The following is a 25713-nucleotide window of genomic DNA, read 5'->3' on the forward strand; positions in this document are numbered from 1 at the left end:
CAGAACCTCGTGCCATCCCTGGGACTTGGGCCGGGCCTTATTTCGGCTACACGCTCTGGCGGAGAAGGGCTGTGGAAGGTCAGGCAGGATAGGATGGTTTTCCGGCAGCAGCCGGCCGCCCTGAGGAACGCGAAGGGTCGGCTAGTATTACCCGTAGGAAGTACTTGATGTGGAGGAGAGCAAGACGGGAGTGGGAAGTTGATCAAAGTCCGTTGCCGATAGGGTTCATTGTCGTCCATGAGCGATTCTTTGTGCATCGTGAATGACTGGATGATTTGATCGACCTACATGAATAAGTGCCATGAGCCTGTGCAAGATGATGATACATATCAGTGTCTGAAGCTGTACAGTACCGGTGTGAAGCTGCATGAAGCAGCAGCAGAAGCACATTCTTCCTCAACTGTGAGAACATTAGTAATAGGCACACGTTAGCAATAGGTAATAATTCCACCTCCGAAATTGACATCTTCAATGTTGGCCGCAAGCGCTCGTCGTTGGTGTCTGTTAGTAGGGAGAGAGGCAGTAGGGGCAAGTCTTGGCTCCGAAGCCAAGCATTGGTGCCCTGACCTTAAATTTTGTCGATTGTGTGAACCATATCCCGCAAGGCGCACAAGCACGTATGTCAAGCAGAGAGTTGACTTGCATTGGCTGGATCCCTGGTCAATGGCAATCCCTTTCCGTGAAACCACCCCTGAAAGGACCCTCTTGGCGCAATCGCCAAATTTCCCTTCCGTACGAATCAGGTCGGCACGAAGCGGACTGACTAGGTTCATCAGCAATAAGTCACCGGGCTTGGGAGTAAAAAGGGCGAAAAAGAAAAGAAAAGAAGGGCCTCGAGGGAAGCGGAGCAAAAAGGCTTGGCCGGAGCTTGTTTTTGAAAAAGTATTGTTTCGTGGATTGTGAGCGACCACAGTGAGAAGCACTGAACGGAGAGCGGGAGCTGCTCGAATATAGGGGACCCTTTCACATGATCAGACATCTGCCATCAGATATGAGTGTCCCTCGTGCTTCGTAACGGTTCCCTCGTCTGCGGCACTCACTGGGGGAAGAGAAGGGCGACTTCTTCAAAGCCCATCAGCTGGCAAACATCGCCAACAGAAGCCCGAGGCCCAGGCATCCCTGGAGGATCATCGTATTGATGGGCGATTGAGCAGCAGCAGGGCTGAACTGGTGCCTGGATAATTTCCCCTCGATGGAGCACAGTCAGAGATAGGCGCTTGGCGGAGAACCAAACTTGTCAGCATTGGCACGAAGCGGTTGGCTGTCTGCACTTGGACTCGGTACGTGTAGCATCGACGGCGCCTTAGCTTGCGAGGCTCGAGTCTGGACATTTGGATCGTCAAACATCAAACATGAACAAGCAGGAGCCCACGTGCCTGGACCATACTGTACCGAATGCTTGTATCTGCAGCATTGCATACATTGCATTGCATCGTCCAACATGAACCCCGGCAAACGTCGAGCACGTCCTCTCGCCAGATTCCGCAGAAGGGCAAGAATGCACGCGACGAGGAACCGGTCGAGTCAAGGGTGGCCAGTGAACGCGCCTCATTCTCACGGCGCATCAGCCGTCGTCGCTCCTGGTCCTTGTAATCCTCCGTGGTCCGAACTTGTAGTTGGTAGTTTGTACGGAGTGGCAGCCTGTGGTAGTATCGTGATGGACATGGGGGAGCGACAGCGCCCAAGCATGTAATTTCAATGTGAACCACAGCGCACCACCCCCACCCGCCGTCCCCTGGGAGGAATCCACTGTCTCAGCAAAGGACGTGCGCCCCTATTCGCAACGATGCTGCATTTCACCTGTGCAGGCGGCCTAATTCATATGTATGCGTATGCGTACCGGTGGCACGGAGTGTCGGGCGTTCTTGGCAGCTGTAGGCGTGGCTGTCGTGATGCGCGGCTGTGTCAGAGCGAGCAGCGCCAGCCTCTGCCGCAAACTCTGTCTGGGCTGCGTTACGCCTCTCGGCACTGACAGGCGGGTGAAAGCGAATCGCAACCAAGGAAATCACAGTCTAGGGATGAGGAGCTGGATCAGGAATCAATCACACTCGCACCAGTTGGCGGGCTGACATACATCGTCCAAAGGCTGACACATGGGCGGCGCCTTTTGTAAGCACAGCAGCAACCGCCAACGAACGCCCTCGATGACGATGACGGGGCCTCGTATCGTATTTACGGCCTGTTTCCCCTCTAGCCTTGATTTGACCCGCGTCGAAGCCGGTGCTTCAGAAGTCCGGTGCAGACACTGCCTCCTCCGCCCGGGGGTATTAATTAGGAATATTAGGCTATGCGGAGCGCTTCGAGGCAGTTGGCGCTGTCTTCGTCGAGGTACAGTAGCCGATCACGAGGCGCTGGTACAGAGTCGCACAGTCTGGGAAGAGTTTTCCTCGCCGATTTGCAAATTCTCAAAGGCCTCAAGCATGCTGTATTCCGCGGAGGTTGGTGCTGGGGTCCAAACAATGAACAAAGGCTGGCTTCATTCAGCCTCTGACGGATCGGACTGTGAGATGGACTGTAAGATGGACTGTACCAAGTGGTACCGGCAGGAACGTGGTGGTGCCGATGACATCCCTGCCCGTGGCTGGCGGTGCTCCTCGTAGGTAGTTGGCAGGTGGCAGGTGGCGGGAGTACCTGTACCGCAGCGTAGGATCGCCTCTCCAGCCTGCTGGCACTCCGGCCGGTGCTTCAGGCAGGTCGAGAGACAAGACAAACAGGGGCTCTAGTCCGTCGTACGGTGCTGGAGGTACCGCGCTGGATGCGATACCTGGGATGCTCGCATGTGCCCGGACAGCATGTACTGCCTGACTCGCCCGATGGCTTGCTGGCCTTATTCCGGGGAGCGGTAATACAGCATGTTAAGGCGATCTAGCGGCTGGATCGCCGTCCTGGGATCCTCCGTGCCCCGTCGAATCGCTCGCTGTATGCACGTACAAATGGCGCTCGCGTCTTCGTTTTGTCGCTGGGAGGCCCGGAGAGCGAAGCCCGGCGTGCAGGGCGAAGGCTGGCAAGTCCGAGACGCCCACAGGAAAAGGCCACGGGACGCCGGACATGCTGCATATTGCGGGAGGGTCTGGTGCCAGTACTCGTAAGCCCTCGAGTGAGCAGCTGAATGGATGGATTGTATTTCAGGCTGTACGGAAGAGGAGCGGCATAAGATGTTGATAGCTGAGCAGGACAACCCGCGATGACGACGTTGCTGCAAAGCAGGCCGAACGATGCACCGATTTGGCAAGCATCGCAGGCGGATTTTCGGGGCCCAGCGACATGGATTTGCGCCCATTCCCACGATAGCGCCTTGTAGTCCGTAGCGGCGATTTCAGGTTGATGTGCAGCGGTACGGAGTACGAGGGGCGCTGGACGCTCGTGCTGCCCGCAGGTACTGGCCGCTAGGGAGTACCTGGGGGGTACGGTGCGGACCGGCCGCGGCTGCAGGTCGCATGCTGACCGATTTCATCTCGAGGCTCCATCCATCGCAACTCTACAGCACTGTACTCGCACTCAGTTCCCAGCGCCCTCTGTACAGCGCTGTACGGAGTACCAGTCTGAGGTGCATTGATCTGTACGCTGCGCTTTGTACCAACTACTACAAGCGCCGCCTCCCCTCCGAATGCACACGCTACACCGCGCCCCGTCCACTTCTGAGTCTCTTTTCTTCCCTTCCATATCGTTCTCATCCTCGGTCTCTTTTTCCCCTCTGGCTGCAATACTCGTACCTGTTAATATATGCTCTAGTGGAGAAATCGCCTCGTGTGAGTGCCGCGGACTCGGTCGGTCGGATGGTCCGGGAACTAAAACAGTTCGACTGCCACAGCACCGTCACCTCCGCTAAAGGCGCTGCCTCTTTTAATTTTTTTTTTTTGCCCTTCCAATCCTCTACCGTCCATATCCCGTAAGCCTGGCCAGCCCACGCCACAGGCCCCAGCCAGCAAGTAGATCGGAATCCTTCTTTACCTTACCCTTTCGCCCTTTCTCTTTCACGCCTTGCACACCTTTCCTTTCCTTTCCGCCTCTCCTCCTCGCCAACTAGAAACCATTGTCGGTTGTGACGACACGTGCATCGTCGACGTCTCTGTCGAGCTCCCCCGGTGCGCCTCAGTCATTGCACCTCTCAGGGTCGCTCCGTCTGCCGTCTCCCGACTCTGCCGCTCGCTCGCCATTCGCTTCGAAACGTGCCCTTCGACCCTGGGCCGCGTCTGTGCCTTGTGTGTCTTGTGTCCGCATCTGCGTCTGCGACTGTCCCGCGCGAGTCCCTTCGTCGAGCCTTCCACCACGCAGCCGCCTCGAGACGACGTCCTTTGTTCAACCAACGCTGTGATTGCGCCACTCGCTTCGACGCCGAAGTCTATTCCGACCTGGCTGGCCCTTTACGGCTGAACGGGCGCTTGCCCGCGACATCACAGCCAACATGACGAACACGGTTCCTCCACCACCGCCGCCGCCCGACGGTAGCAGCAGTCCGCCCAGGTCGAAGCTGTCGCACACGCAGAGGGCGAGGTGGGCGACTCGCAAGATGACGGTCAAGAGCAGCGCCAACAAACGCACGTCGCTGCTGAACCGCATGCACAATCGCACGCTGTCGAGCTCGAGTGAGAAGCGCCGCAGTACCGCTGGCGGCTCGTCGGGTGGTGACGATGGGCAGCAGCACGACGGCGAGAACCCTAAGCACCACGATGGTGGTGATGCTGCTGGCTCCGATGACGGCTCAGAGGATGAAAAGGAGAACCGCTATCTCTACTTCAACCTGCCGCTGCCCGACGACATGCTGGAGGATGGCCATCCCATCAACGAGTATCCGCGAAACAAGATCCGTACCGCCAAGTACACTCCCCTTTCCTTCGTGCCGAAGAACCTGTGGTTCCAATTCCACAACATTGCCAACATCTTCTTCTTATTCTTGATCATTCTGGGCGTAAGTACCTCTTTCAACCCTCCCTCCGCTCCCACTTTTCCCCCTTCCCCTGATTTAACAATCTCTCTTCCTGTAGTTCTTTTCCATTTTCGGTACCGTCAATCCGGGACTCAACGCCGTCCCCCTTATTGTCATCGTCGCCCTCACTGCTGTCAAGGATGCCATTGAGGACTACCGAAGAACCGTTCTCGACAACGAGCTGAACAATGCACCGGTCCACCGTCTTCACGGCTGGAACAATGTCAACGTCGAAGAGGACAATGTCTCGACTTGGAGGAAGTTCAAGAAGGCCAATTCCGCTTTTTTCGGCCGCATATGGCGCGCCATCCAGAGCATGTGGTCCAAGAAGGCTCGTGCCGAACGCCAGAGACGGAAAATGCCCATCGTGGAAGATGAACCCCGAGCCTCGATCGAAACCGTGCGGACTAGGCGAGCGATGCGCGAGTCCATGGCCTCTCCTTTTGAACGCCGCGATTCGTACGTGTCCACCACAGACGCCGACGAGATCCAGATGACGCCCGTCACTTCACCCAACCCCAATGTCATCACCTTCGAGCTCCCCACCCAGGGCGACGCCAAGCGAGCCGAGGCTGTATCCAGCATGAAGTCGGACCTCATCAATTACGAATGCCAGAGTCAGGGCGCCCGCTTCGCAAGGGATACGTGGAAGAACATCGTGGTTGGTGATTTCGTGCGTATCTACAAGGACGACGAGCTTCCCGCCGATGTCATCATTCTCTCCACTTCGGACCCCGACGGTGCTTGCTATGTCGAAACGAAAAACTTGGACGGCGAAACGAATCTCAAGGTGCGACAGGCCCTTCGCTGTGGGCGCGGCATCAGGCATGCCCGTGACTGCGAGCGTGCCCAGTTCCGCATCGAGAGCGAGGCTCCTCAAGCCAATCTATACAAGTACAACGGTGCTATCAAGTGGCGACAAAAAGTTCCTGGCTACTCGGACGAGGAGCCCGAGGAGATGACTGAGCCGATTACCATTGACAACCTGCTGCTGCGAGGCTGCAATCTGCGAAACACCGAATGGATCCTGGGCGTTGTTGTCTTCACTGGGCACGACACCAAGATCATGATGAACGCTGGTGTCACCCCCAGCAAGCGTGCCCGCATTGCCCGAGAAATGAACTGGACCGTCATCTGCAACTTCGTCATCCTCTCCATCATGTGCTTGCTTGCGGCCATTGTCAATGGCGTGTCCTGGGCAAAGGATGACGCTTCCCAGCATTTCTTCGATTTCGGTTCCATAGGCGGAAGCGCCGGCGTTACTGGTTTCGTCACCTTTTGGGCCGCCATTATTGTCTTCCAGAACTTGATCCCCATCTCGCTCTACATCACGCTCGAAATCGTGCGAACGCTGCAGGCCGTCTTCATCTTCAACGACGTCGAAATGTACTACGAGCCGATCGACCAGCCTTGCATTCCCAAGTCCTGGAACATCTCCGATGACGTCGGCCAGATTGAGTACATTTTCTCGGACAAGACTGGAACGCTTACACAAAACGTCATGGAATTCAAGAAGGCTACCATCAACGGACAGCCATATGGCGAGGCCTGGACCGAAGCCCAAGCTGGCATGCAGAAGCGTCTTGGTGTCGACGTTGAGAAGGAGTCGGAGAGGATTCTCGCAGAAATCGCCGAAGCTAAGGTGCAAGCGCTGCAGGGCCTCCGCAAGATCTACGACAACCCGTATCTGCACGACGATGCATTGACCTTTATTGCCCCCGACTTTGTTGCGGACTTGGCTGGCCACCATGGAACTGAGCAGCAGCAGGCCAACGAGAACTTCATGCTGGCTTTGGCTCTTTGCCACACGGTCATGGCTGAACGCACGCCCGGCGATCCGCCTAGAATGACGTTCAAGGCGCAGTCTCCCGACGAAGAAGCTCTGGTCGCTACCGCTCGTGATATGGGCTTTACTGTGTTGGGTAACTCTTCGGATGGAATCAATGTTAATGTCATGGGCGAGGAGCGCCACTACCCGCTCCTCAACACCATCGAGTTCAACTCTACCAGAAAGCGAATGAGCACTATTGTCCGAATGCCCGATGGACGAATTATGCTCTTTTGCAAGGGCGCCGACTCCGTCATCTACGCTCGACTCAAGAGGGGGGAACAAAAGGAGCTGCGTCGTATTACCGCCGAACACCTCGAAATGTTTGCTCGCGAGGGTCTGCGTACCCTTTGCATCGCCCAAAGGGAACTCACCGAAGAGGAATATCGCCAATGGAAGAAGCAACACGACATCGCTGCCTCTGCCCTCGAAAACCGCGAAGAGAAGCTTGAAGCCGTCGCCGAGCTCATCGAACAAGACCTCATGCTCCTCGGAGGCACCGCCATTGAAGATCGTCTCCAGGATGGTGTGCCCGATACTATCCAACTGTTGGGCGAGGCTGGTATCAAGCTCTGGGTTCTCACCGGTGACAAGGTCGAGACTGCTATCAACATTGGTTTCTCCTGCAACCTGCTCAACAACGACATGGAGCTGATCCATGTCAAGGTGGAGGAGGATGCCGCCGAAGGCGAGGGTGCCGAGGAGGAGTTTGTCGCCCTTATCGAGAAGATGCTGGATGAGGGCCTGAAGGCGTTTGGCTTGACTGGCGACGACGACGACCTTGCCGCCGCCAAGAAAAGCCACGAGCCCCCCGCGCCCACGCACGGATTGGTCATTGACGGTTTCTCTCTCCGATGGGCCTTGGACGAGCGCCTGAAGCAAAAGTTCCTCCTTCTCTGCAAGCAATGCCGATCCGTCCTGTGCTGCCGTGTCAGCCCCGCGCAGAAGGCCGCCGTTGTGTCCATGGTCAAGAACGGATTGGATGTCATGACTCTGTCCATTGGCGACGGTGCCAACGATGTTGCCATGATCCAAGAAGCCGATGTCGGCGTTGGTATCGCTGGTGTCGAGGGTCGACAGGCCGCCATGTCTTCCGACTACGCCATTGCGCAGTTCCGGTTCTTGCAGCGGCTGGTGCTGGTTCATGGACGCTGGTCATACCGCCGCTTGGCCGAGTCCATCTCCAACTTCTTCTACAAGAACATGGTGTGGACGTTTAGCATTTTCTGGTTCTCCATCTACACCAACTTCGACATGACATATCTATTCGATTATACCTACATTTTGATGTTCAACCTGTTCTTCACTTCGGTCCCGGTCGCCATTATGGGCGTGCTTGATCAGGATGTCTCGGATGCCGTCTCGTTGGCCGTGCCGCAGATGTATCGCCGTGGCATCGAACGACTAGAATGGACACAGAAGAAGTTTTGGTGGGTTCCTCCTTCTACTTAACCCCCTTTTCATATCAGAATAAGGAGCTAACCATGCATAGGCTATACATGCTGGACGGTATCTATCAGTCCGTCATGGTCTTCTACATTCCATATCTGCTCTTCCGACCTGCACGGCCAGTGACGATGAACGGCCTGGGGATAGATGACCGATACCGACTCGGAGCCTACGTCGCGCACCCTGCAGTCCTGACCATTAACGCTTACATCCTGATGAACACGTATCGATGGGACTGGCTCATGCTGCTCATTGTGGCACTCAGTGACATCTTCATCTTCTTCTGGACCGGCATCTACACATCGTTTACCTCGTCTGACCAGTTTTACGGGGCTGCCAAGGAGGTATACGGCGAGGCCACCTTCTGGGCCGTCTTCGTGCTCGTTCCCGTCATCTGCCTCTTCCCGCGATTTGCCATCAAGTCCTTGCAGAAAGTCTTCTTCCCCTACGATGTGGATATCATCCGAGAGCAGGATAGAATGGGCGCCTTTGCTCATCTCAAGCCAGAGACCACCACGGTAGAAGCGGTCGGTGACGAGAAGAGCCAGAAGTCCAAGTCGTCCGGCAGCTCACGAGCGAAGCACGCCCAGTATGCCAGCGTTGACGAGGACCTGCGACCCATCTACCCTCCGTCGACGGTGACGCGCACAACCACGCAAAACTACCACAGCCAGACCGGCAGCGACAGCACTAATTATACGGGCAACCGCTTCTCTCTTGAAGTACCAGCGCAGCAGAACCGGCCGAGCATAGACCGTGCGAGACCGTCATATGATCGCATGCGACAGTCCATGGACCGCATACGATACAGTTACGAGGCCAGCAGCGATTTCACGTCTGCTGCACGGCTGTCTCGCATCGAGTCGAGTCGCTCGCACGCTCCCACAGGCCTCACCTCACGGTTGCGCGGGCTATCATTGACCAAGAGCGCTAATGTATAGAATGTGCTGGGCTGTGTGCTTCGAGAGAGAAGAGAGAGATGAACATAATGCGCCCTGTTTTGTTTTTCGTTGTATATTTACATCACGATACAGTCTCTATATTCCCACTTTTAGTTCATATCTGTTTCTTTTTTCTTTCTCTACTGTCAAGACACAAAGCAACACAAGACACCACAACCTCCCGCCCGTCAAGATGTTTTTGTGTTGCACCGTCTGCATCGGGCCCATTCATGTCATGCTGTTGACGATCTGCATGAGCGATCTATGAATCGCCGCCTCCCTTTCACCACCGCCCTCTGGTTGATGACGTCCGCATATGGGCGTGCATTGACCCAACGCGCCGCACAGTTTGCAACCACACGCAAATGGAAGACAAAAAAAAAATCACACAAAAAGCCTAAAAACAATGACAGACTCTGATATGTGTGACTGTGTAACGCGTGCACAGACACACGATACGACCTGCCGTCTTATCGGTAGGAGGTGAAAGAGGAAACGAGACGAAGGAAGAAACGATGTCTACTGGGAAGGAAAGGAGAGAAAGGGGAGGAGTTGACTATTTTCCTTGACAGGAAAAAAAAACAAGGGGAGGGAAGGAAGACCTGCCTTTTCGTCACTTTGTCTTTTTTTATGCATGGCGTTAGAAAGGAAATCAGGAGAACAATGGGGTTCTGTGTTTTTGCTTGTTTACTTTCTCTTTTTTTTCTGTTTCTACTGTTTCTACTGTTTGAGATATATATTCTTCTTTCTTTCTTCTCGTCTTCGTGACTCTTGCTTTGAGATGCTTCGTTCTGGTCTTTTTGACTTGTTGGTGGCTTAGGGTCTTTCGTTTGTTTGTTGCATACTAGACTTGAGAGCAAGGTAGCGAACAAGCACCATTATATTTACTTTCCATTTCGTTTGCCTATAATGGTGTGAGTTCTCGTATGGACACCATTTGGGATTGCCGATTGCGAATACGTGTGCGTGATTGTAAGGGTGGTTGAGGCTGGGCTGGAGGAAGAGGTGAGCGTGCTGAAGAAAGTATGTCCCTTTGAGCTTTTTTCCCCCGTCTCTCTGGGGTTTTAGGCCACCTCACTGGTGCACTCTTTGAATGGTTGAGAGGTATTGAGCAATGTGAGGGATGAATGCAGAAGAGAGGAGAGGAGGGACGACTGAGGTCAGGCTAACTGGAGAGAAATTGATTGTGCCTACGAGCGTATATCGAATCTTTGCGTTGTAGCTATTCTCAAGGTGGAAATGAGAAAAACTTCATGTTTTCTACCGATACTCTACATATATTTAGCCGGTTGCTTCCCTGTTTCCAAACTGGATGACTTCTTGCATTCGTGTTGAGGCTTCATGAAGCAGATTACATGGACTCGTTTGTATGGAGTGCAAGTCGTCAGAGACGAAATGTGAAGTTGAAGTTGCCGGAACGTCGTCAAACCAAACAAGGCTGAGTGACGCCTCTCGCCAACGATTGGCCAATTCATTTGCCGACAGGGAACCCCTGGATCAGCCCCGCAGTCGGTACCTGAACTTGGAACGACTTTCTGGTGGCGCATCGCCTGATTTCTTCCAGGAGCTTTCACACTCCTCCTGTTCCTTTCTGTCTTTTGTTTCCTGTCTTGTTGTTTCTGCTTGCAAGTCCTCTTGGTAGGCGGTTGCAAGGCGGAAGCACCAGACAATGGAGCGTCTCGTGGAGCAGCTCGTGTCGCTCGTCGGCGCCTTGAGCACCCGCTTGGGCGCCCAGCTCGACATCTCGTGCGTATAACACCGCCAGACCTCAAAACCATGAAAACCACAGCTAACACGCCAAAAGACCAGCCGCGATCCATGCGACCATCGCCCTCGTCGCGACCCTCATCTGCGGCCTCATCGTCCGCGCCGCCAGCGCCGCCGCCATCGCAGCCACGGCCTCGCGCCCGCGCCACTACGTCGTCCCTCCGCCTGCCCTCCCCTCGAACAAGGAATCCACCTCCACCGTCGTCGAGCACGCGAGCATCAGGATCCCCGGCAGCTCCGCCATCCAGTGCTACGCGCCCGCCACGGGCCAGTTCCTCGGCGCCGTCGAGCCCACGACGGAGGATGGCATCGACGCCGCCGTCGCCGCCGCCGCGGAAGCGCAAAGGGCCTGGGCCGCGACGACGTTTGACCAGAGGAAGGCGGTGCTGCGGTCGCTGATGAAGTACGTCATGGACAACGCGGAGCAGATCTGCCGCGTCGCCGGGCTGGACAGCGGCAAGACCATGGTGGACGCGCAGCTGGGCGAGATCCTCGTCACGGTCGAGAAGATCCAGTGGACGCTGGCCCACGGCGAGCGGGCGCTGCGGCCGTCGCGCCGGCCCACGAACCTGCTCATGGCGTACAAGCGCAACACGGTGCACTACGAGCCCCTGGGCGTCGTCGCCGCCCTCGTCAGCTGGAACTACCCCTTCCACAACCTCATGGGCCCCATCGTCAGCGCCCTCTTCGCCGGCGACGCCATCCTCGTCAAGGTCTCGGAGCAGACGGCCTGGTCCAGCGGTCACTTCCTCGACATCGCCCGCGGCGCCCTCGCCGCCCACGGCCACGACCCGCGCCTCGTCCAGACGGTCGTCTGCTGGCCCGAGACGGCCGGCCACCTGACGTCGCACCCGGGCATCAGCCACATCACCTTCATCGGCTCGCAGGCCGTCGCCCACCACGTCGCCGCCAGCGCCGCCAAGAGCCTCACCCCCGTCGTCGCCGAGCTCGGCGGCAAGGACCCCTTCATCGTCCTCGAGTCCGCCGCCGGCGACCTGCCGCGCATCGTCGACGTCGTCCTCAGGGGCACCTTCCAGGCCGCCGGCCAGAACTGCATCGGCATCGAGCGCGTCATCTCCTCGGGCCCCGTCTACGACCGCCTCGTCCAGCTGCTCGAGCCCCGCGTGAAGGCCATCCGCCTCGGCCCGGACGCCGACATGGGCGCCATGATCTCCGACGCCTCCTTCGCCCGCCTCGAGGACCTCATCGCCGAGGCCGTCTCCCAGGGCGCCCGCCTCCTCGCCGGCGGCAAGCGCTTCGCCCACCCCGACTACCCCCGCGGCCACTACTTCCAGCCCACCCTCCTCGTCGACGTCACCCCCGACATGCGCATCGCCCGCAACGAGTGCTTCGCCCCCGTCCTCACCATGCTCCGCGCCAAGTCTTCGTCCCCAGAAGACATCCTCGCCGTCGCAAACGCCCCCGACTTTGGCCTCGGCGCCTCCGTCCACGGCTCCGAGCGCGACCCCGCCCTAAAGCCCATCGTCAGCGGCCTCAAGGCCGGCATGGTCGCCGTCAACGACTTCGCCGCCTACTACGCCGTCCAGCTGCCCTTTGGCGGCGTCGCCGGCTCCGGCTACGGCCGCTTCGCCGGCGAGGAAGGCCTGCGCGGCCTCTGCAACATCAAGGCCGTCTGCGAGGACCGCTTCGGCTGGCTCGGCATCAAGACGGCCATCCCGCCTCCCGTGCAGTATCCCGTCCCCAACCAGGACCGCTCCTGGCGCTTCACGCAGGGCGTCGTCGAGTTGGGATATGGGGCCTTGGCCACCAAGGTTGCGGGCCTGTCCAAGATCTTGAAGAACATGTAGATGTCCATGCATCTAGAAACGTTTATACTTTAATTGGAATGCAATACTGGGCTTGCTATAACTGGATAGGAGTAGATCTACCCCCCTCCCACCCGTGTACATGTAATATCACCTCGAAGATATTGATCAACTTAATAGACATGAGTAACAAAGGAGGGAAATAATCGTGACCTGATCACCTTACGAGTGCACGACGTGAGTGTGAATGATCGCTCTTGTCTTTGACTGCGATACATCTCCAAGGAGAGTTCGTGTCACAATACGTCAGATCACGAGTCAATGTTTGCGTCAACCATCATCGAGAATTCATACATACTTTGAGGTAAATTCAAGACGGTCTCTAGACCATTCACTATCTCATTAGACTTGAAATACCGTAGACTTAGAATTCCATAACCGTTATCCCTTGTGCCCTGTGTTTGCCCGTTTGCCCTAGTAAAATCCGTTCCGAAAGAGTTGATGACGGCAGCTTAGTAAAGAGTATTCCGCCCTTACCACGTAGTAGAACCGGGGTTCAACGCTCCCCAGTTGTCGTTGGACTTGGTGTTAGTCTCCTGACCCCAACTGGCTCCAGCGTTCGCAGCATCAGGGTTGGCCGCAGAGCCGCTGCCCCATGCACCGCCGCCGGAGTCAGCGTTGCCGGCGTTGCCAGTGTCGTCTCCGCCCCAGACACCGCCCGCAGCATCTCCAGCACCCGCAACGTCATTGGGGTCGAAGTCTGATTCCGTCTCAAACTTCACCTTGCTGCCTTCAGCGTAGTCCTCGGGGACATATGGCTGCAAGAACGCGGGAATCTCCTGCTTGGTTTCCAACAAGGTCCTGGTGAGGACGCTTGCAATAGGCTCATCGCGATCGGTAAAGAAGGAGGTTGCCACTCCTCGATGGCCGATGCGACCAGTACGACCTAGTCAAAAGATTAGTCCGTGTCGACTGAGAGATATTCCAAGCGGTGGAAGCATACCGATTCGATGAGTATACTCTTCGATACCACCATATTCCATAGACGGCAAGTCATAGTTGATGACGTGCATCACATTGCGAACATCAATGCCCCGAGCCGTGACGCCAGTGGCAACGAGGATGGGGGCTTGGCCGCTCCGAAAGGCTCGCATGGCTGCCTCTCTTTCGACTTGGGTTCGGTCACTGTGAATGGAAGTGACAGGGAGCTTCATGTTGTAGAGAAAGTCATCGAGAGTGTCGGCTGCCTGGCGGCTGTTGACGAAGATAATGGTGCGGACCCCATTCATCTCCTCGAGGAGCGTGAGCAGAAGTTCGTTCTTCTTCTCCCGGGTGGTCTCAATAACCATCTGCCTGATATTCACCGTCGTGCTTCCAGCTCGACCAACTCGAAAGCGCACATGGGACGCAGACAAGTACTCTTTGGCGAGAGTACGAGCAGCACGAGGGAAAGTGGCGGAAAAGAGTCCGTATTTGACATTGCCTTCGTCTTGCTCTGTATTGAGAACCCGTTAGTAAATTGCAATAACGATAGGCTTCGAGAAGAGATCACTTGCCTCCTCCAGACAGAATGGGGCGGAGTTCGTCCTCCCAATCTTGGTTCAGCATCTCGTCGGCTTCATCAATCACCATGTACTTGAGGCGACGCAGAGTCACCTTGTCAGGGCGTCCGATGAAGTCCTTGAGACGGCCAGGGGTACCAATCAGCACGTCACAGCCGCGGGAGAGAAGTCCCAGCTGCTCACGAATCGGAACGCCGCCATAAACCACACAGGGTCGGAGCATCGATCGGTAACACAGCTTTCTGGCCTCGTTGAAGATCTGTACGGCCAGCTCTCGAGTTGGCACAACGACAACGACAAGTGGCTCCGCAGTCACGTTGTCAATACCCTCTTGGAACGTAAGGGGGTTGGGACGAGGAGCTCCAAGTTTCTTCGCTTTGCCCATCAACTTGCTCAGAATTGGAATCAAATAGGCAGCAGTCTTTCCAGAACCTGGCAAACATGTTAGTCACTTACATCAGAATAACAGAGACATAGACTCACCAGTTTGAGCGATGCCAATCACATCATAGCCCTGAAGAATGGCCGGGATCGTGAACTTCTGAATTGGGGTCGGGACCTGATATCCCGAAAGATCAACGTTCTTCGCCATCACGGGATGAAGTCCGGCATCCTCAAAGGTCTTGATGTATTCGATCCGCTGGGGACCTTCCTGGATGACCTCGATGCTGTCGATACTGTGTGTCTTGGATTAGCATGGCCAGGTTGTATGGAGAGAGGAGACTGACGCGGAGAAATCAAGACCACCGCCGAGACGCTGATCGCGGTCTTCAGGAGATCCAAACAACTCGGCTTCGAGTTCAGCAATCTCAGGACCGACGTCGCCGTATTCGTCACTCCAGACGTATACACGAGCATTTCCGTCCCAGGTGGAGCCTGCTTGGGGATCGGCCATGGCCGTGTAGTCGAACGCAATGGGCTCGACCCAGCCGGGAGGGGCAGGTTGGCCGCCATCGCCAACGACCGAGCCGTTCTCAGGAATCGCCATCATTGATAGGATGCCCTGGATAACGTGCAGGCTTTCGAAACACTAGAGACGGGGAAGCGTTAGAGAGGATATCCAGTTGAGCAGCGACGTTGATTAGGAAAACATGTGTTACGGAAAGTGAGAAGCATCTGAATGGTGAGTGAAGATCAACTGAAAATGGGTAAATGAGAAACGCGAAGAAACCTGTGCCCTTGGCGATGAGATGTGACGACTTGAGGAATCACACACAAACAGAGCATAAGCAGATATGTGCCTCAAGGAGCACAAAGGGTTGGAAACAGACAGACTAGCATAGAAGAGCAGGATGATAGGATAATATCATGCTCCTGAGAGAGAGCCAGATCACACCAGTCTAACTTTCAAAAGCGACTGGGAGAGGGGATGACGAGATGGAACCACTTACCTTGATGAGTTATAGCCTAGAATTCCAGAGCTTTGTTGACAGAGCACCTCTCTGCTCAAGAGACAAGTGAGTTGAGAAAGGGAAAAGAAAACAAAGAGAACAGAGTAAGAGAATAGGAGAGAAGCAGCCGGCCTTGATGAAAAGTAGCCCGAATGCCGGTGCTTTCGTGGATGGAATCTCGACCTCTTCGCTCAAGAGATGAGAATGGCTAAGGAAAAGAAAGGAGGAGGAGGGAGAGGAAAGGGAGATAGAGAGAAGGAGCAGCTGGCCTTGATAAAGCCAGCGGGCGGTGAAGTTCTGCCTGAGGAAGCAGTGGCAGAAGCAACGGCACGTGCCCTCAAGGTCCTCTCGAAGAAGGAAGAAACCACTAGAGAATGTGCAGCCTTTAGTGAATGAACAGCACTGAGGAGGAGGCTTCGGGGCGAGGAGGATGCCTAGAGATGAACGAAGCGAGGAAAATAGGGGAAGGAGAAGCCTATAGGACGGAGAGAATCCACTATAGCAACAATCTTGATAACGAACCTCTGCTCAGGACTGCAGCATAGAGCAAGTGACTGCAATTTGTCTAGTCCAAAGCACTAGGTAGAGACCACAGGTTTCAGTCTCTGGACGAAGTGACTCCAAGATTCGCCGCCCGTTGCTGCATCAGGGGGGTTTACCTTGGTGACACACTGCTGGTCGGTGTGATTTTCTGCAGGAAGCCAAGCTGCATGCATAGTTGATGAATTCCTTGATGCCCTACACCACTCTCCTCTGTCTGTTATCTTATTTTCTTTGTTTGGGAAACCCTTCGAGAAGCTATCTGTCGCGCAATGTACTAGAGGTGGTCTTCCAGAAGATGAGGGGAGATGCGCCGGACTGAGGGTCAGATGGAGATCTTACTCTCCTCTACAGCTATATCACTCCCCAAGTTTTGCTCAGTAAGCTCTAGCACCTAGGCATCAGACCTCCGGTCAATATTGCCTTACAATATCGGCTTGTACTCGTCGCAATAACAGGCTCTGAGCTGAAGATCCTCGATAGCATTACTGCCACCGCCCGCTCTGAGCGGGTTCGTACATCAATGACGGCATGGTCAAGTGACAAAAGGTAAAAGAGATTGCCAGCGTGACCAGATCTCTCAAGGCTACGAAAAATCTTTCCTATCAGATGGATAAACATCACAGTTTCATTCAGTGGATATGCTGTAGGAAGCCGAGGGAGGGTGGTGGTCTGTATTTCCAAGAAGGCATACGCATACAGAAAGGGTATCAGCTAATACAACCTGGCTCTACCACAGGTTCAACAAATCTTGAGCATCCATCCCAGCGGAGGCGGCATAATCGCCCATCCCATCCTTCAACACTTGGTCAAGCCCAACAGCTGCTCTCCCTGCCGCTCCGCCTTCTTTCTTGACCTTTTCGATTCCTTTTGTGACGGGCTCGAAGAATCTCCGATAGAAGACCTGCTGCCTTGCTTCTCGATTCGGATACATCTCCCCTTCCTCGTCCCGCCTTGAACCAAACAAATTGAGGTATTCAAAGGCGTTTGAAGAACGGGGCAGTCCATAGAAGCTGTCCCAGTATTCTTCTGTGCTGGGAACAGCTGCTGTCTCCGATCTGAGTCCAGCCTGAAGAAATCTGGATAGGATGGATATCTGGCGTGCGAGTGTCTGAGCGTCCTTGGCACGAAGACTACTTCGAGCAGCAGAGGTCCAGCCATGAGCGGCGGATGAAAGAGACCAGCCCATAGTGACACAGAATGTGCTCAGAGTCTTGACCCACCCGCCAGGGATGGTGACGAGCTCATCCTCAGCCACGTCAAGAAGCCACTCCATCACTCCAAGTGAGTCGCCGCTGATATCGGCCGACAGATGCGTCATGCCTGCCCGGATGAACATGATGGCCTGCTCGGTGCTATGCTTGGCTTCCTCTTCGGGGAGCACTCGTAGGAGCTTCAACAGCTGACTTCGAACGGGCGTTGAGCTGTCTGAGATGAGAGGAAGGAGTTTTGAGAGGAGGATGTTTGTCCCGACGGGATTGATTGGCGGATGGGAGGAGAGCTGGCTGGTGAGGTATGCCAAGGCGTCACGCCGCTGCTTGTCAGACCGTGACGACGAAGCTAGAGAGAGGTTGTGCTTGAATTGCTGAACGACATCTGGGGCGACCGTAGATAGCGACTGCTGGTTCATAACAATTGCTGGGTAGAACGTCAGTGAGGGTGCTGGCGACGGTAGTTGAAATGTCATGTACCTTTGGACTTGAAGCTTGTGTCTGTGAAATTTGAGGCCTTTGGCTTGGCCTTTCCAACCTTGTATTTGGGTTTCTGGCATTTCGTTAGCGACATGGCACTCATACGAGCAGAACATGTGAGCGTCTGTACCTGAAAATCCTTCTTCTTCTCCTGCTTCTTCCTGGCGCTGGAACCCATCTTGGCGACTCTTCAGTGTAACAGTCTCTGTAAAGGGTAGATGAATAAAGTATCAGATAATATTCTGACTTTGGTTTGAACTCTTTTACAATGAGATACAACGTTCTTGGTTGATGAATGGCTCTTCTATCCTTCACATCTGCTGTAGGCGCAAGGAACGTTGGACGTGGGTCTGCAAATTTTGGCGGTGGCGCGCGGCAGAATCCCGAGGTGCCGCGATGCGCTTGTGGGCTAATACGTCAATGCGCCGCAGCTGTGTCGCACCCCGAGAGACGCCTCTGGTCGCATTTACTAACATACCGGACTCTGGAGCTCTTGCACAGGAATCGCATGCCGGACCTCTAGCAAAACATACACTTATCACACCAAGCAACAACAATGTCAGAGAACCCCACGGTACGAGCGCCTCGGTCATCTATACTCCTTGCCTCATTCCTCCTGTCCCTCCGCTTGGCGCATCCCAGCTAATGAATCGGCCCCTCCCCCCTTTAGACAAACGGGCACGACGCTCTCGAGGAGAAACTCGGCCGCCTCGCCAGAAAACCAGGCGTCAAGGCCAGCATCGTCCTGGACCGGGCGACCGGCGCGATCCTCAAGACGAGCGGCCAGACGGACGCGCTGCAGACGGCCAAGTCGCGCAACGCGTCGACGGCGGCCTCCTTCTCCAACGACGCCCCCGCCGCGGAGGAGGGCGAGGCGCATGGCGTCGAGGAGTTTGCCGAGATGATTTGGAACTTTGTGAATAGCTCGGGGCAGCTGGTGCAGGACGTGGACACGGAGGTAAATAGCACGCGCGACCTCCTTTGCGGCGGGCACACTTCATGGGCCCCTTTTTCTTGGTTGATTGCTTGCTTCGATGTGTGTGATGGGGTGGCATGCAGACGCTAACTGAGCTGCCAGGATGAATTAAAGCTACTCCGACTGCGAACGAAGAAGCAAGAGATTGTCATAGTGCCGGATCAGAAGTACATACTGACGGTCATCCACGACACTCACCCGGCCTGATCGCATTTCAACAGCATGGGTATATTCTCGATACACGGCAAGCGGATTATTTAGAGGGCTTCATGATATAATAGTAATATGGTATTGGTAATGATTATAGAAAGGGAGGACAGGGTCTGTTCGAAGCGATAATGAAAGTCTTTACAACTGTACGAAGGGAACATCGGGGAAAGAAGGGGGGGGACATCACATCACTGGGATACACCACTGGGGGAGAATGATCAAGAAGGCAACTTGTCATGGTCCATTTTATGAAGCATAGCTAGACGGCGCACAGGATGACGAAATGATACCCAGGACGTCAATGCATGCCGCCGGAAAAGAATCGTGCGTGATGATGATACATGACACGAGACCTCGACGATGCAGCGACATGCTTGAACCGGGTCCAACGCCTCTGTATTACTTGTCACACAGAACAAAGATTTGATGTCATGATTCTTCAAACTCAAGAAGCATTTGCAACATGTTCATCTCCTCGGCCTGCTTCTTCGCATACTGAAAGAGGCTACTCGTTCAACACACGAGTTGTAGGGTAAGAATGGTCGTTGACGTACGTTATATACACTATGATGTTTTCACTTGTTGGCAGGAGATCGTACAGCCATTTTCCGCCCGCGGTGATTGTTTGTTCCTAGGTACAGACATGAACTTCCGCAAAGTGTCCGTCAATTCACTGTGAGAAGGACTCATTGGGGAGGTTACCACTCGACCCTCTGATGATTTGGGTACACAGTAAGGCAGTGCGGTGGTGGTTACCTGTCAGATAACTTCACATTCTAATGGTGCGACAGGCAGGAGAGTGATATCATGTTTCAATTCTGCCCTCTTCTTTATACAGTCATAACCCGTTAACTTTTGTTTTTTTATCTACACCCGATACATGTACAAAACAATTTCTCTGAAACGAATGACACCTAGATGTAGCCCTTGAGGATGGCAGCCTCTGCATTCAATATGGACGAGCCAGCCGCTCCGATAACCGCTGGAAGTAAGACATCCGTTAGCCCCCATCATTTACCCCGAACAGATCACAAGAAGACAGGATGAAGAAGCAAGGGAACAGAGGAAACTCACTGTTGTGACTCAGCGCAACAAACTTCAAGTCAAAGAGCCCGCTGTCGTCGGCCCGCACCCTGCCTACGCTAACGGTATAACCCCTACCCAGGTCGCGATCCAGACGGGGCTGCGGCCGATCATCCTCGTCAAACACCTTGATGGGCGGGTTCGGCGCAGACGAGCACCCAATCTTCTGCGCCTCGGAGACGTACGCCCTCAGCGCGGCCTTGCACTCCTCCGGCGACGGCGGCGGCTGGCGGGCAAACTTGAGGCTGACGCAGGCCGTGTGGCCGTCCATGACGGGGACGCGGTTGCACGAGGCCGAGACGCGGAGGGCCTCCTGCTCAACGAAGCCGGTGCGGGAGTCGTCGATGCCGCCGAGGATCTTCCTCGCCTCCGTCTCGAGCTTGTCCTCCTCGCCCGAGATGAAGGGCACGACGTTGTCCATGATGTCCATGCTGGAGACGCCCGGGTAGCCGGCGCCGGAGACGGCCTGCATGGTGACGATGCTGACGTCGGAGATGGGGCCGAAGGCGGCCTGCAGGGCGGCGAAGGGGATGACGAGGCCGATGACGGCGCAGTTGGAGTTGCAGACGAGGAAGCCCTTGGACAGGCCGTGGACGGAGCGCTGGTGCGGGATGAGGTCGAGGTGCGGCAGGTTGACGGTCGGGACGACGAGCGGGACGAGGGGGTCGCGGCGGTAGTTTTTGGCATTGGAAAAGACGGGGATTTCGGCCTTGAGGAAGGCCATTTCTGCCGTTGCGACATTCTGTGAGCAGCCTTGTTCCTGGATATGAGAGATCTTCACAGAATGGACGTATATACGCACCAATATCGCCGGCGACATCGGAATCGAGGCCGCTGAAAACCACGTCGCAGTCGGCAAACTCCTCCGGCCGGCACTCCCTCACGACCAACTCGGCAACGTCGCCCATCGGCGAGGCCTGTTTCCACCGGACGGCATCCTTGTACTTCTTTCCGGCGGAGCGAGACGAGGCGCCGATGGCGTGGAGGTCGAGTGTCGGGTGGCCTTGCAGGAGGAGGATGAAGCGCTGGCCGACGGAGCCAGTGCAGCCGAGGACGCCTGATACGATGAGATTAGAAACAGTATCGATGCTGGCGCTTGGAGGAGGAGAGGGTCTACGGCAATGGAGTCGTACCGCACTTCTTGCGAGGAGATTGTGTCGCCATTGTAAGCAGCTGTGTGATGTGAGATGCAAGGTTCGATGGAGGCAGCCGATGACGCGGGATGTCGCAATCGCAGCGGTTAATGAGAAAGGAGGGGTATCAAATACGCAACGAGGACTGTAGAAATCCTATAAAGGACAAGAAGGCCCAGATCCCGAGCAGGAGGATAATCTGAAGACGATTCAGGTGGTTTACAGCCAAAACTTTTCCTACAAAGTCCCGACTCTAAAAGTTGGGACCAACGCCTTCTTTTGACTCGCAGTCGAGCTCGATTCGCTGCCCCGCCATCGGAGCGTCGCCGTACGTCAGACTAGGCTCTTTTGCGCGGTGCCGGAGCTTTGATTGCAGATAATAGCGCTGGCCAAGATTTGGATTAGCAGACGATATAAGGTAAGTCAATGGAAATCGATTTATTGAAAATGACTCAATTGAGTTCTGATAAGATTCGACAAGATGATGAACAACTAGAATAAACAAAAGACCAATCCATGCTAATGCTCCCTGAAGGATCTATCCCTGAGGCTTCCTGTCACCGAGACAGGCACTCTTCACTCGGGGCCATGCCTTTGACCAATATCTAGGAGGCCAACGCAACAGACAATTCCCATCACCAAAACGCCATGTGAGGACACCGTGACGCCTCATCCAAAATTCCCTGAATCCAAACGAGCAAATACCAAATATGCCAAACCGAGCGATGCCGGTCTCTTCTCTGCAACGCGCCCGCCGTCGAGACGGATTCTGCAGACATGCTGCTTCATGCCTGGGCAGTGTCGCTTCGCCTGTTGTTGGCATATAGTCGGAATTGCACAAAGATGGTGGCATCCTCCACGACGGTTCCAAGAGACCCAATCAGCCACGGAATGGTGTTGATAATGTATTTTTTGTCCTGGGAATAGGCCACGATGCTGATGGCGTAGGTCAAATTTCCGGTCAAAGAGAGCATGAAGAAGAGAATTGAAAGGCCTGAGTATCTATCAGTACATGAACTCGAACGACTTCGCATTCAAATGGCTTACCCTCGCATGATTTTTCGCGATAGTTCTTGATGATCTGAGGGATGCGAGCACTAGAAAGGTCAGTCTTGCTCTTTTCATCCTCGACACAAGGTATGAAGCGTACCAGAGATAGCAAACTGCACTAAAGTACCCCAGCACCATGCCAATCTTCTCCAACAGATTCGACGACGACCGCTCCGCATCATCAAGCACGACCGGATCCGTCTCGTTGTACGCTCCAGCCTTGTACGAGAGATACCACCCCGCAAACCCGACCACGTATACGCCGAGCAGGCAGGCGGCGTTGGACGACCACGAAGAGCGCTCAATCAGTTCGTCGCCGGCTGGCGCGATCTTGGCGCCGTCCTCGCTCGAGATGGAGCGGCGACGCGACCGGCGACGTTCTCCGAGCAGGGGCGCCTCCTCGCTGGCCGCCGCCGCCTCGGCAGCCCGGCGGGCGTTGACCGCGTTGTAGTATAGGCACTGCGAAATGAGGAGGAAATCGGCGACGCAAAAGTACCAGGCCAGCACAATAGCTGTCGGGGCTAGGTGCGTGAAGAGGCCGCCTAGTGTGCAAGAGTTAGCACGCTCACGGCATCTTCGCGGAAAGGGCTTGCTATTCGCAGGGCCGTCAAGAGTACGCACCGATCAGATTCGTAGCGTCACCAAGCATCCAGACGACGAGAAACGATATGCTCAGCCCGTCGGCGCTCTTTGCCCGGTAGTTGACAATCATCTGGGGCAGCTGTTCGGGTTGCGCGGTTAGAGAGTGCTCTTTGGTCCAAGAACTCGAGATTGGAGTACGTACAATGACACAGATCCAAGCTGCCATGCTGATGCTGCCAAAGATCCCCGAGATGGCCTCGTGGAGAGGCAGCTGCCTTGCGGCCTCTTCCACCGCGGCCATCGCAAGGGATGCCATGATAAGGACTGGAGTTGATTCGGCACCTCGGCGAGTGAGCGTAGGAGGAAACACGAGCGAAGATTCTTTCTGTGTCTTGGAGCAGGAACGTGTCGGGCAAGCAAAGAAAAAGAGAGCAAAGAGAGGAGAGAGCACGATTAGGTATTATGCGCAAGAGCTCGAGAGATCAGCCGCCCTGCTAGAGTCATTCCGGTGAGAGCGACAGAAGAAACCGGAGGAAGAGAGGCCTTATCGCGGGCCGTGATTGGCCAGGACTGTGTGGAGAACAAGGGTCCATTTTGGGGTGCATGGGGTTTGCTGCATTAGGCTCTCCGCTGCGCGACTCTTACAGGGCACCTCTCACAATCGCTGGATTGCATCACTGAGATAACGACTGGCATCCGGGTTGGAGAGACTGATACCGCTCTGTTACCTACAGACGTGATGTGTTATCTCTAATCTCTCGTCTCCCAAGTATGCTCCTCAATAATGATCAATTTCGCATGCGGTCTTCATAGTTGCCAAACACCTGCCAAAGCCTCCTACGTACCTTAGCTAATAAAGTCAATCGCTGTCCTTGATACTCCAGTAAAGGAGTGAACTGCGCTGCCGAGGTCGCAGCCCCCAGTGACGACACTCTCCTCGCCAGCCCCATGATTCGCCCCAGGGGGTTGCCCGACCGAAATTTCCCACCTGGAGCCGGCACATGGCCATCAACGGGCGCCCAGGTGACGCACTCAGAAAAGCCAGGGCGTGTGATCCCTTTGTTCTCTACAATGTACACAAAGTGCTGTCCAGGAACCGCACGCAGTGGCTGACCCCCCTTTGATTGGCAGCTGGTGTGTGGCTCAGGGCGCGTGTGGGAGCTTCTGGGGTAAGCTTCAGTTCGGCCTCCCTGGCTGCATCGCCTTCATTCTTTACATCAACAGCAGCATTCATCCTCCAACCTCCCATTTCCTCTCGTCGATTTCCCTAGAAAAAGCAAATAGAATTATTTTCATTCGTTTACCGTCTCACATATCTGGCATATTTGCGCCATGAAGCTATCAAATGCCGTCGCTTTCAGCCTCGTCTCCCTGCCAGGGGCGATGGCCTGGGGAGGAGTGTAACGTCTTTCCCCGCGACACACATTGTCAACACCACCATCACCATTTGTCTAACACTCATCTTCCTCACGTCAGGTCTCGGCCACATCACGACCGCCTACATTGCGAGCAACTTCGTCTCCAGCTCGACAGAGGCCTACCTGAAGCAGCTCCTGCGCAGCAATGAGTCCGACTACATGGCCAAGGTAGCCAGCTGGGCAGATTCGATCCGATACACGAAATGGGGCAGGTTCACGAGCACATTCCATTTCATCGACGCGCACGACAACCCGCCCGAGTCGTGCAACGTCGACTTTGAGCGCGACTGCAAGGAGACGGGCTGCGTCATCACCGCGCTGGCCAACTACACCGAGCAGTCGCTCGATCCCGCGCTGCCGGCGTGGCGGCGCGCACAGGCGGCCAAGTTCGTCATCCACTTCGTCGGCGACCTGCACCAGCCGCTGCACAACGAGGACGTTTCGAGGGGAGGAAACGGCATCCACGTCAAGTGGGATGGACGGGACTACAACCTGCACCACGTCTGGGACAGCTCCATCGCGGAGAAGCTGATTGGGCGCGGGAAGCCGTATCTCGTGGCGGAGAAGTGGTCTGCTGCCCTCACCGAGAAGATTGTTGGCGGCGCATATGCCGACGAGAAGGAGGCTTGGCTGGCAGACTTGGACTTTGGCGATTTCGAGGCCACGGCAATGGCCTGGTCGCGGGAATGCAACAGCCTCGTATGCCAATATGGTAAGCTCAATCTCGATTATGCTGCCCCAAATCGTCCAGTTATCTTACCAGTTTTCAGTCTTCCCCGAGGGCCCCAAAGCCATTGTCGGCCAGGAGTTGAGCGGCGAGTACTATGAAAAGGCGGCTCCTATCCTCGAAAAGCAAGTCGCCCGCGCAGGATACCGAATGGCGGCATGGCTTGATCGCATTGTTGACGAGTACAAGAAGAGAGAGGCAAACTATACCGGCGAATTGCCCACGGATGATTATGCCGAGGAGCCTCTTGATGAACTTGACCTTGAGCTTCTAGACGAAACAGAGAAGCCCTTTGTTGGAGAGTTGTAATGGAAGTGCTTAGGACATGTGTGGGGTCTCTTGGTTGGATACCTGACTCATATTTAGTTGGTCGCATATACGGGTTGAAAGCGAGCCGACATGATTTCGGAAGCAGGCACAGATACAGAGCTGAACTTCATCGATAGCAATCTTAGAACCCTGCAAGGTTTTCGATCAGAAGTCATGCACATGGAAACATACGGAGAATATCACCGCCAAGAGATTTGTTTCTGACGGCGTCTGCTGTTTTCTTCGTTTCGCTGCAGGGTATTCCGAAACGGCCAACAATTTCCAAGCCAGCAATGTGATGATGGTACTTTTACTTCCTTCGTCCCCCCCCCCCCCTCTTCTCGTCTCCATACCCTGCGATGA

At 55.2% G+C, this 25713-nt stretch overlaps 9 protein-coding genes across 9 annotated transcripts; 4 read left to right on the top strand and 5 right to left on the bottom strand.

The window, feature by feature from the left end:
- Positions 1-4405: 4405 nt before the first annotated feature.
- On the top strand, positions 4406-9145 carry CCMA1212_008403 (Phospholipid-transporting ATPase DNF1; the record flags this gene model as incomplete). Its single annotated transcript, XM_073705537.1, has 3 exons — positions 4406-4909; positions 4986-8185; positions 8248-9145. The coding sequence occupies 3 exons, from the start codon at positions 4406-4408 to the stop codon at positions 9143-9145; spliced, it is 4602 nt and encodes a 1533-aa protein (XP_073555980.1).
- A 1669-nt stretch (positions 9146-10814) lies between these two features.
- Positions 10815-12720, top strand: CCMA1212_008404 (Putative aldehyde dehydrogenase; the record flags this gene model as incomplete). The annotated part of the gene is made up of 2 exons (XM_073705538.1): positions 10815-10891; positions 10950-12720. 2 exons carry the CDS (start codon positions 10815-10817, stop codon positions 12718-12720), a joined length of 1848 nt encoding a protein of 615 aa, XP_073555945.1.
- Positions 12721-13211: 491 nt separating this feature from the next.
- CCMA1212_008405 (ATP-dependent RNA helicase DED1) lies at positions 13212-15228 on the bottom strand (the record flags this gene model as incomplete). Its single annotated transcript, XM_073705539.1, has 5 exons — positions 13212-13624; positions 13682-14031; positions 14231-14672; positions 14724-14917; positions 14969-15228. 5 exons carry the CDS (start codon positions 15226-15228, stop codon positions 13212-13214), a joined length of 1659 nt encoding a protein of 552 aa, XP_073555946.1.
- A 1673-nt stretch (positions 15229-16901) lies between these two features.
- On the bottom strand, positions 16902-18050 carry CCMA1212_008406 (Pre-rRNA-processing protein IPI1; the record flags this gene model as incomplete). The annotated part of the gene is made up of 3 exons (XM_073705540.1): positions 17993-18050; positions 17863-17935; positions 16902-17809 (listed from the first exon to the last, which is right to left on the bottom strand). The coding sequence occupies exons 1-3, from the start codon at positions 18038-18040 to the stop codon at positions 16902-16904; spliced, it is 1029 nt and encodes a 342-aa protein (XP_073555947.1). The 5' UTR covers positions 18041-18050.
- A 368-nt stretch (positions 18051-18418) lies between these two features.
- On the top strand, positions 18419-19045 carry CCMA1212_008407 (uncharacterized protein; the record flags this gene model as incomplete). Its single annotated transcript, XM_073705541.1, has 3 exons — positions 18419-18436; positions 18533-18820; positions 18941-19045. The coding sequence occupies 3 exons, from the start codon at positions 18419-18421 to the stop codon at positions 19043-19045; spliced, it is 411 nt and encodes a 136-aa protein (XP_073555948.1).
- On the bottom strand, positions 18470-18742 carry CCMA1212_008408 (uncharacterized protein; the record flags this gene model as incomplete). The annotated part of the gene is made up of 1 exon (XM_073705542.1): positions 18470-18742. The coding sequence occupies one exon, from the start codon at positions 18740-18742 to the stop codon at positions 18470-18472; it is 273 nt and encodes a 90-aa protein (XP_073555949.1).
- A 917-nt stretch (positions 19046-19962) lies between the features above and the next one.
- On the bottom strand, positions 19963-21295 carry CCMA1212_008409 (uncharacterized protein; the record flags this gene model as incomplete). The annotated part of the gene is made up of 4 exons (XM_073705543.1): positions 19963-20030; positions 20123-20884; positions 20934-21188; positions 21265-21295. 4 exons carry the CDS (start codon positions 21293-21295, stop codon positions 19963-19965), a joined length of 1116 nt encoding a protein of 371 aa, XP_073555942.1.
- Positions 21296-22049: 754 nt separating this feature from the next.
- Positions 22050-23212, bottom strand: CCMA1212_008410 (putative vacuolar amino acid transporter YPQ3; the record flags this gene model as incomplete). The annotated part of the gene is made up of 5 exons (XM_073705544.1): positions 22050-22258; positions 22312-22361; positions 22415-22856; positions 22936-23035; positions 23099-23212. 5 exons carry the CDS (start codon positions 23210-23212, stop codon positions 22050-22052), a joined length of 915 nt encoding a protein of 304 aa, XP_073555799.1.
- Positions 23213-24241: 1029 nt separating this feature from the next.
- CCMA1212_008411 (Nuclease S1) lies at positions 24242-25350 on the top strand (the record flags this gene model as incomplete). Its single annotated transcript, XM_073705545.1, has 3 exons — positions 24242-24296; positions 24373-25026; positions 25085-25350. The coding sequence occupies 3 exons, from the start codon at positions 24242-24244 to the stop codon at positions 25348-25350; spliced, it is 975 nt and encodes a 324-aa protein (XP_073555798.1).
- Positions 25351-25713: the final 363 nt, after the last annotated feature.

Source organism: Trichoderma ghanense, assembly GCF_004382785.1.
Source record: "Trichoderma ghanense strain CCMA-1212 chromosome Unknown scaffold_12, whole genome shotgun sequence".
NCBI lineage: Eukaryota > Fungi > Ascomycota > Sordariomycetes > Hypocreales > Hypocreaceae > Trichoderma > Trichoderma ghanense.